Source organism: Aplidium turbinatum, chromosome 8 (assembly GCF_918807975.1).
Source record: "Aplidium turbinatum chromosome 8, kaAplTurb1.1, whole genome shotgun sequence".
Lineage (NCBI taxonomy): Eukaryota > Metazoa > Chordata > Ascidiacea > Aplousobranchia > Polyclinidae > Aplidium > Aplidium turbinatum.
In genome coordinates, this window is record NC_137479.1 from 29828461 (window position 1) to 29839390 (window position 10930).

General features: G+C 36.8%; 1 protein-coding gene across 1 annotated transcript; it reads right to left on the minus strand.

Moving 5' to 3' along the window:
* Positions 1–2538: 2538 nt before the first annotated feature.
* LOC145775140 (large ribosomal subunit protein mL65-like) lies at positions 2539–9361 on the minus strand. Its single transcript, XM_082586370.1, has 10 exons — positions 9107–9361; positions 7229–7386; positions 6428–6694; positions 6030–6242; positions 5696–5834; positions 4881–5016; positions 4506–4677; positions 4070–4195; positions 3524–3696; positions 2539–2941 (listed from the first exon to the last, which is right to left on the minus strand). The coding sequence occupies exons 1-10, from the start codon at positions 9297–9299 to the stop codon at positions 2806–2808; spliced, it is 1713 nt and encodes a 570-aa protein (XP_082442496.1). The 5' UTR covers positions 9300–9361; the 3' UTR covers positions 2539–2805.
* Between the last annotated feature and the right edge of the window lie 1569 nt (positions 9362–10930).

Consider the following 10930-nt stretch of genomic DNA (forward strand, 5'->3'; position numbering starts at 1 on the left):
GGTGGGCAAACAAAATTTGCCCAAATGTTTCAAAATTTGCCCAAATTTTGTCTTTGCAAAAATGCTTTCAGAAAAGTAACATTACTCAATTGCTGAGGTAGTGTAGTCTAATAACTCCACAGGCATCAACTTGGCAATCTCATAAATTAAAATAATTATGCAAAGTTTTTAAACTGATAAAATGTCGAAATATGGAAAGATTGAATTGCCCAAATAACTGGACATTTTTTGCCCAAATTAGGGATGTTTTTTTTCAGCGGGGGGGCGATTGCCCCCCCTGCTCCCCCATCTCCTACGGCTATGTTTATAGCCTACCGTGTGGATGTTTGGCACCTAGCAAACAAAATTAGTTTGCGCTAGTGTATGCGCTAACGCCGCCAACATTTTTTACAAGTTACGTTGACGCATACGGCGAATGGTTTTTCGAACGTTTGCGTTTACGCTGACGGCGTCAATATTTTTTGAATGCGCGTACATCACTGATTTTACTCGTAATCATTCTTGTATCGAAGAGAGAGAAGTTCTTTTATTTTGCATCAACAGCACATGTGGAAAAAACAATACAAGATTACAATGTGAACTAGGTTGTTTTAATGTCTGCTGATGATGATGGGAGTGGCAAAAGGACCGAACTGGTCATCAAGTCTGCCACACCTGTGTGGTGTCATAGCTTATTTGACATGGAACGGAAATATCATTTGTGCTTTTCAGTCCAGAGTGTCGTTGCAGTTATAGTGCAAAGTCAAATTTATCGTAAATTTTATGTACAGGTATGTATATTGCAGATTTAATTCCTGATGAGAACACACATAGCCTACATGTCGAAACTGTCGGAGTTATTATGTTAGGTCTATTAGTTCAGGCCCTTAAGGGCAAAAATGAGCATCTTTAGGCTAAACGTGTTACACGTTGTTTTTTTGCATTTTTTTGTAGTTGATGAATCTAACTTCAATTTTAGTGGGTGCCGCAACTTTTTGGGTCACGTGATCACCCCCAAATCGGGGATTCCACCCAAGTCAATTTTGAGCTCTTTTCACGGCATTTTTATGCAATTAGATACGTTATTTTTTTACATTTGGACTGACTGCCACTACAAAATACACGAGATAAACATTTTGGACTGACTGCCACTACAAATACAATTAGATAATGTAATGATGACGTCATAAAAGATGCAGTCATGACGAAACTACTTTTAGGAATTGTGAAATGGTTTTAGTAACCGGTACTCCAACTAAAACGACCAAAATAGATTAAAAAGCAAAAAGATATGTGATGACGTCATCAATCAAATTATTTCGTCTCACTTATTTGTATGTGCTTTTTAAGTTAAAATATACAAAAATCAAATATGTAATTGCACAAAAATGACGTAAAAAGAACTGAAACGTGATTTTTGGGGAAATCCCCGATTTAGGGGTGATCACGTGACCCAAACAGTTGCGGCACCCACTAAAATCAAAGTTGGGTTGATCAACTGCAAAAAAACAACGTGTAACACGTTTAGCCTAAAGATTCCCCTAAGGGCCTGAACTATATATGTATTTTGTGTGTAATAGGCCTAGGCTACATTATGCTAATATAGTTTGGGGAGAGAGTTTGCTTTCTTGTATTGTTGTCTTGCCTATCTTTGGTGCATTATATTAAACCTGCTAAAGTTACTTTGTTTTGCTTGTCAATATCAAAAACAATGAATTAAGCTTCTTATTTTACTTCGAGATAACGCACAGCACATTGCCTCACTGAGACAATGTTTTAGTGTGGCCTAGGGTGTTTCAAAATTTCACATCCTATGACATAGTTCAACTGTGAAGAGCCAGCTTGCCTGCTATCGAGTTGAGAAGTATCCATAGAAAACTGAAGCAACTTATAGGTCTTAACTTAATGTTAAGTTATTTAATTCTTGCTGATTTCCCAAAAAAATATCGGGACTCCACAAACTGGGTTTGTTGCTCTGCCATATTTAACATCTGCTGTATAAGTATCGATCCTGCAAATGGTAGTTTTCTGGTAGGGGAAGGTCGGGTTGGTTGGCCACACTGTGGCCCGTAGCCACAGTGGGTTGGCCACACATTACACAGTGGCCACACATTACACGGTTGGCCACACATTACACATCTCTGCGTACGGGACACAGTGGGTTGGCCACACTGTGGCCTGTAGGCAGAGATGGGCAAGATCACCCGTTTGGGTGATCTTGAACATCAAGATCACTTTTTGAGGTACTTGAAAAAATACAGTTCTTGATCGATGCGGGTGCAAAAAAAACAAATTTTTCTCGAAAGCAACCTGGTAAAAGGTAATTACTTGAACCCTAACTTTTTTTCTACATCAAAACAAATAGATTATATTGACTGATTGTTTCTAGTGAAATTTTGCTTTCTTGTGGCTCGTTTCTTTTAAAATAAAGTAGGACTGCCGTAGCGATGATCAAACGAACTGGAAACCCACACAAACATTAGCCTATGTTGAAACCTTTGGAAGATGAATTCTTTTGCACCACCATAAAAAAAAAAAAAACAGACAAACATGATCCAATATTTCTATTCAAAATAGGATCAAAGCATTTGCAATGGAGTAGACTACAAATGGAAAGATACCTTTTAATGTCACACGCAACAGTTCAGTGAAAAGCTAAGATATCGTTAGGGATCTGGTCAAGAGAAATAAAACGATCCAGAAACTGAAAGACCGTTGCAAATATTTTAAGTAACCGCACAACGTATTAATCGAATCCACTTTGATGAACCCAAAGACCGGGTCACGTGCATCTTGTGAAATTGCAAACAAAGTTGAGAGAACGCGTCATCGAAGAAAATCTTTAAGTTTCGTTCTTATCGATTTGTTTTTCTCATCTTCCAACTTTCGAGCGTCCTCAACGAGTTGCCTTTGCCTCTCTATCTCCGCTTTGTGCAGAGGCTTCTGAAGTTCAATTTCAGGCCTGCAAAAGAAACAGCTTACTGTTGAATGGATAACTTAATTGTTGCTTATCTCACAATATAGATTTCCTTGTAGACTACGGATCTAAAGTCGGGCCGAGAATGCACCATGTTTGAGAACTTTAAAAATCTTTTCCAATGCAAATGTGTGCCAACCAAGTCATGCTTTGTGCCCAAACGGGCTGCACTAAAACCCTTCCGTGTCCACAGCTCAGTAGCACCAGCTTTGATTCAATCCACCAAACATGGATCTGATACTTTAGCTAATCAGGCGTTTAAGATTTTGTTTAGTATTTGTTTACAGATTGGCATTTCTTGGCTATTTCACAGCAAAGTATAGAAACAAGAGCAACAAAGCGTTGGGTTTGGTCGTTTCGTTTATTGGCAAGCAACCCAAAAATCCGAATTATCTAACATCAGATGAAACAAAATAGTTGTGAAAACTTCTCCACGTTTCAACTTACAATTTCATACTAAGTGACGCATTTTAAAAGGAGCTGAGTTGCAGACAAGATTTTTATAAATAAAACGTTGTTTGCTGCAAAATTGATTGAAACCAAAACTGAAGCACACAACCCTACTACCTCTCTGGGTCGACCTCCTGCACGTGTAACGTCGCGTTGTAATCTTCCAAGTCCTGTTCACTGGCAACAGATAACTGATGCTGTTGGACACCATTTCTTATAAATTTGATCAGCAAAGTCAGCGCTTCATCGTTCAAACCGATCACCTCCGTCGGGGTAACTTCGTCATATAACTGAACAATAATGTCATTATTACATGGCCAACTTGGTGATTGCTTTGTGGAAAATCACGTCACAACAACAGATAAACACAGGAACGTTAAAAGAACGAGTCAGGCACGGTACCAACGAAAACAAGCTCATCTAAAAAAGAGTAAGCTTTCTATATTAACGTACTTTATACGTAAATATATCCAGATTTATTGTCTAGATCTAGTGTTATGACACAGAAAATTGTCTCGAATCAAACGTGGAAAACGTTACAAATTTAAGAGGCTGAGCAAAGCTTTTACTGTATCAAAACCGTAATTGTGCGACAACGTCAAAGTGATGACGTCATAGCATCTTGATAGCCCAGAATGCTCTTTGTGAGATAAAGACACTTACTTTGACACTGGTTTTGCCAAAGCAAATGTTCCGTTTCTGGTGATCTTCAATATTTTCAGCATCAATCGCAATTGTATTGAGTTGGTAGCAGAAAAAGGAAAGCCACTGACCGTCTGTCACTACGCTCTGTAACAACAGAAAATTAGCAATGATCAGAGCGTAGAAAGCTCAGACCTCATCTCAGAAGAACAAGTGTCATGGGACCAAACATACTTCCGGAAAACGTTTAGCATATCAAGCGAGAATTTTGTATATCTCCCAAAGTTTACAAATACCCTTCGCAACGTGATTCTTGGGTTAATCATCTTAAGTTTAATGTCTATGCAATACAAAACTATGTTCAAATTTTATTTTTTCTATGAAACACAGAAAAACAGCAAATTTCAAAGTGTGTTATAAATATGCACATTGCACACTACAAACTACAAGTCTAAACCTGGGAGCAAAATGGAGTGTCGATGTCACGATCCATCCACCTCTGCGCGTAGTGGGCCTGCGCAGAATTCCAGACCCACCCACTCATGATCCCTCTCCCTTTGAGATGCTCGTCAATCTCGCATGTGATGTCACAATGCTCCAGGCTCTCCTTGTACCAGTCGCGGGAATAACTGTAAGGTGACGATGCAGCGTTGCAACAAAGTCTCTTATGAGGTAGAAAACGATGTGTGATGTCGTCAACCACATGACAATGAGTAATTTATGTCTACTCCAGAGTCTCTAGCCAACATGTGGACGTGGTGACAAAAAGAACACAAACTATTGATAATTCAAAGAAATTTTGCCTTGATTTCGCACTTTCAAAACGTCTTACGTGTCAGGCAACATCAGTAGCTGCGTGTGTCCATATCTGCACTCATCATATGTGGGGGGTGGGAGCTGGTCCAACATTTCCTCGTCTTTGGCATATTGGTAGTTTTGGTTAATATCCCCAGCAAATAAACGATAACCTAAAAAGGGCCGTAAGCATTTGAGCTACTTCGACTGTACGCAAACTACTTAACACATCACTAAATTTGGTAAAATAAAAAATGATGATGTAGTCAAATGGTGAGCTGCCATGGGAAAGTATATGAGCACTTAGTGAAGTGGAACCAGCCTGAACACGTGAGCCTGGACAATTAGAACTTCTTTAATTTAATAATATCTTTTATTGTGAGCACATTAAATTTATGATAAAGACTAGTTGTACTTGTTGACCTTGGCAAAAATAGACACGATCGGACAAACGTGTTCAGTAACACTTAAATTGGAACAAGTAGTGTAGAATTTGCCCTTCTTCAGTTTATAACTGAGTATTGAATTTTGGATTGAAACAAAGCATAATATAAAGTTTGTAGCATTGTTAATGGAGCAATGTATCTTAGGTTAAATGCTATACCACAGACCATTGCAAGCTGCTTTCTAAGATTAATATGACTATTCTATTGCAATCGTTCATCCAAAGTTACACCAAGATAGTTTATACTTTTCTTTTCTTTCTTTCTTAATCTAAATCTTCAGCCACCGGGTGTAAGCCTGGATACAACAAACAAAACAAAAAAAACTGCTGCTGTAACATAAGTGAATATAACATAAAATTTCAATTCAATGATGGATAATAATAATGTAAAAAGTTTTACAACACACCTGGATTCATAGTGTTCCTGTATTGTTTTTGTTCAACTGCAAACACATGTGGAGATGTGTAGAATGAAGGTATCTCACCACTGGTCGAGAACTCACCAGAGTAGGGCGAGAACGCTGGGAGTTGCCTCTTTGTCCGGATCTGTAAAACAATGAGGGAACCACGTTTGCAACCTACAAGTTCAAAGTGATGATGACACTCTTAAATATAAAATAGTCAATTATTACACAAATACGGCCACCAAGAATGAAAATAATTGAATTCGATTTCCGGTTGGAAGGTGGAGAATTGCTGTTATTGCAATTAATGCCATGGATGTTTCTGTAAGCCACAAACCTGCATCAGAGCTGGGTCATGGCATTGATGTGCAGTGTTTAGATCATCAGGCAACGTCCATTTCAAGAAGTTTTGACCTCGCAACCAAAAGGATGAATTCTCAACATTGTGGTCAACCTCACAATCTGACAAGTTTCGGTTTTCCGATGATTGAGTTGACAGTAAATAACTAAATACTGCTCTCATGCACGAAGTTTTGGTCTTGTGAGCTCTCTGAAAACATTTATTTTAGAAGTCTACAGCAAATTTAGTCCTGTTCAATTGTAAAAATCTCATGAAAGTTTAGTACGTAACTACAAAATCCACAACTGCAAATCCCACAACTAAAGCAGAACAAAATACCTAAACTAAAGAACATAACATAAGCTTTTTTAATAGATCAATGATATAAATCATACCTGTAAAGGATCTGTTTCATGTTTGAGTGATGGTAAGTTATATTGTAACAACAGAACTTCGTTGACAAACTCTCGAAATTTACTGAGAACTTCTTCATCAACTGCTGCATTGTGTATGGAACACGGCAAGCCATGGACATATTTCGTGTGTGTTAAGTATTGAAAATAATATGAAATATTTGACACAGGACTTTCATGATTAAATGACTCAATCTCGTATTTCTTGTAGTTAAACCGATCCAAAAGCATTAGATTGAATTCATTTGGCTGAAAAACAACATGATTGAAATGTACCAAGACTAACAATTACCCTCATTTTTACATTCTTTTATAAAAAAATCATCTACTATACACTATTGTTGTTTCCACTTATAGCCGATGTGCATGTGATACGACACTAAAAGAGTTTCTGTTTTGCCAAGGAGACAATTTAATGTACATCAGAAGCTAACTCTAAAAATAAAACGCAAAAAATAGAAGCATAAGGGTGCCTGGACTGCCTGCCCTTGAGCAATGAACATAATGCAATGTTCATTTCACAAGTGTAAATACAAACGACCTGTGTTAGCCTGATGCTGCAGGTTCATAGTGGTAGTAGTGGTTTGCATTAGCTTTCAGAACACAGTTCCCTGGTCATGTGCTATGAAGACGCTTCTGCCATAACGAACACGCAGCATCAGGCTAAAACAAATCGTTTGTATCTACATTGTGAAGTAAACAACGACCATGCTGCTAAAAGCGAAACTCAATCTATTGCATAAGGCAATGTATTCATATCATGCAGCAAAATTAAAATCTTACTGTTTCAGCTTCAAAGACATGTTCGCGATTTTTTTTGTAAAAGTTTCCATGTTTTGGTATAATCATGGAAGGAATTGCGTCAATCCATCTATTTAAAAACACGTCGTACCAACGTCTGTGTTTCCATGTGGACTGTTGGTCAGGCTGTACAGGGTATTCTGAAAATAAAATATCAAAAAAACTTGGATATCAGAAACTAAGAAGGAGATAATTACTTTCAGGGATCAGAACATTTTGTCATCGCCAACCTGTCGCAAGACAACTGATTGGGGCCGACCTCTCGCAGGGATAATGGGACATCTCACCGTGAGACTACTTGGCGCGCATTCTACTTTAACCATTGAGCATATTTTGCTTTTATACATTTGCAAGCTTTCAATAACAGATTTCCATCGTTCTGGTTGAGTACATTGCATTGTTTTGACAGAATATTGATAAAGCAACTTTCTGCAGTGGTGTGTTGATAATAATTTGTTTCATTTTGTAAAACTTTTGTTTCTGACCAGTTTATTGTTTTGATTCACAGGCTTTATGCCTATTGAGCAGAGTTGGAAACGTTTTCATAATTCAATTTGTCTCAAATATTTTTTTTGTCACAACTGCTTCGACTTTATGTTTAATGTTGTAAGTTTTATGGTATCTAACATGGAAAATAACTGCTCACACATCCTTTGGTCAACCTTTAAATCAATGTGTGTTTCACTTCTCTTGCCTGTAACCACACTGCAGTGTATAACTTCGTAAATGTTACTTTGTATGATTCGCTCTGAGGATGCGCATTGTCATGGTGCGCAAAACGTCATTGAACTACTGTAATCAATCAACTTGTTTGTCTTTGCTTTTACTTTCATCAGATGAACATTGCATTTAGTGCTAGAAACAATAATTCTGCTGATGAACACCCAAACTTTTCAGTATTCATGGAATCATTTGATACAATAGTTTCTGGCAAAGCTCGATTTTGTGATACTGTACCGGTACCGCAGTGATAATTAATGCTTCTACTGCTTTAGATTCAGAACAAAACTGTACGGTAAGCCACCAATCAGTATTGGAGTTAGATGTTTTAAGATAACTTTTTCGCTGTATTCTAAAATAGATCAAGAGTAGTCCATTATGCAAGGTTGGAGTCAAACATGGCAGTCATGCTGTGATAAATAAGGAAGCATTATTCGAATTAGTAAGGCCAATAAAAGAAGAGACATTGCATGAAATAGCCTAACTGCTCAATTGCTCATTGCAAAAATAAAGTAAAATTTGCGCCAAATAATCTCGCAGTGAGATGTTTCTGTGACAGGTCGGTTTTGACGGAATCTCATGTACCCTTACGCTTACTTTTAGATGAATGGCAGTTTTATTTCACTGGGCACAAACATTTAAACATTAAGATGTTATATTAGTTGGAGAAAACAGAATATGACAAAAAACATAGAATACCAACCTTTATAACCAGGATGATGCTCATTGATTACAAAGCTTTGTTATTGAAGGCAAAATCAAATTAAACATCTAATAAGCATTAGTACAGTAGATGTATGTTTTGCAACTGCTGTAGTGCTGTAATAGCTCCGCTGAAATTTCTTGGTGCGATGTTAAACAATCACTGTGACTGTGAATGTGTTTTGGTTTTGTTTCTTTGATAAAACTGTATGGCTCTAAGCATTGTTTTTTCTTATTCAAACTTCTAAAAACCTTTTTCCAACCAGATTTGGGTAGTCAAGGAAACACTGTGGGGTATGGGCATATTTTTTTAAAACTTGTTTCTTACATACATGGCTGAAAAACTGGCCAACTAATATCATAAATTGCCTAATAATAATAACTAATTCATATTTTATTGCGACACCTTTCACTACAACTAATCCCAATTCAACTCACCCCACTTGAGCCTTTTTTCTTGGGCGATTTTAATATCTGAATACAGATTCCATACCAGTTTTTTTTGAGCCAATCTTTGCTTCTTTAAAGGATAATTAAGTGGATTTCTATGTTTGGTTGGAAAGCAAACAACTGGAGTACTTGACAATTGCCTGACATTGTGTGCTCTGAGGCCTTTCATTACCTTGTTCATGCTTGCATTTCAGCGTATAACGGTCACATAACCAGGTTTCAAACAATACAAAATTTTAAAGACTGGAAAATACAACACAGCTTACATTGCGCAGTCAGCAATTCAACAATATGTAATTTTAAGAAATGATCTAACTTTATCTAACATGGCAGATTATAATGTTTCAACAACAATTACAACCCTATGTAACAACAAACGAATAAGCAAGTTAGCGGTTCTAATGCAAAAATGAATTTGCAATCTAAAGCAGTTTTAGATCTCACAGACATGTAGCTAAACAATGTACAGTTGTACACTGTGCAAGGTGACACAATAAAAGTTTCAAAAATACACCAGTCCAGCATTTTAGCCAACTGAATCAACCTTTGAGTGTTTTCACACATTGACATCTATCAACTTGTAGAGAACTACGGCCTTGGTTTGGTAAAATTATAATGTTCAAATAAAGTTAAGTTTAAACATAAAATCCACAAATTGGCATTTGAATTAGACTCATGGCACAGTCATTTTCTGTATGCATTTGCTTAAAACTGTTAATAAAGCAAAACATTACAAAACATGAAGTAACAAATGACATTGTAAAACTCGCACCAACTTTCCACTAATCTTAGCAACAACACAAAATTGAAAACATTAAATAGTGATAGTCCAACAAATAATGGAGTAGATGAACAGCTGTCTTGAATGACTTGTGTTGACTACACCAAAGCATTTGTTTAAGATTTGTTTCAGAACTATCCCCAAAACAAAGCCATCAGTGAAGGCTCTGGCATTCCTGGATCAGCTCCTCTTCGCATTCCCAAAGTGATGATCATCGGAATCCATCCCCAATGGAAACCAAATACACAAATATTCCAAAACTGAGAAGCACGTTGCTTCACCACAGCATTCATATTGCTAGCTTACACAAGATAGATTTGTGGATCAAGGATATTGTGTGCTATAATCACCTGCAATATTTGTAAGTTACCTCTGAAATAAGATAAAATTCTTAAAATGGTAATGGAATCACTTGGATGTAACAAAATACTGTAATGTCATTCTTTTTTCACTATTTTGCATTTTTCTGCTTGCACATTTAAAATTAAATATCACTAATGAAACTTTTGTGTGGTTTCTTACCCTATCTTAGGCGTTAAGATGTGTTCCTTTCTTAATTAACACTCTTGATAATGCACCGTGGCTGATTATCAAAACAATTATTAATTTTTCATTATGTAGATTTTGATATCATTTCATTTCCAAAATCTTTTTTGCAATTTTGAATCTGTGCAAAGGTGTACCGGTACCAATTTTTTTTATATAATTTATTATTTTGTTTTGGTCTTAAGCATGCTTCAAGTTCAAGGTTCAAGTTTTGTCATTGCTACATTTTTACTTTACTGCAGACATACACTACATTACTTTATATTGTCACCTTAAGCACCAAATAAAATCTTTATTATTTGTGTGCATGTTTTCTGAATGAAGAAAGTTCAAATATTCAGCACCAAACTTTGAAATGGGTAAAATAGAGCGGACGCAACCTAGTTCGTACCCTGAACAGTTCGTACCCTCAGTTTGTACCCTGAAAAGATCAAGAGAAAAAATTCAAAAAAGCCAAAGTTGCTGTTCGGAGTTTCCACAAACAA

Bases quoted from the DNA above. Each gene is read 5' to 3' on its own strand.
- LOC145775140 (XM_082586370.1), bottom strand. From the start codon at position 9,299: ATGAACAAGGTAATGAAAGGCCTCAGAGCACACAATGTCAGGCAATTG. The intron at 6,243-6,427 runs GTATGATTTATA...AAATGTTTTCAG, and splicing joins ATGAAACAGATCCTTTACAG to AGAGCTCACAAGACCAAAAC. The intron at 3,697-4,069 runs GTAAGTGTCTTT...ATTATTGTTCAG, and splicing joins TTGGCAAAACCAGTGTCAAA to TTATATGACGAAGTTACCCC.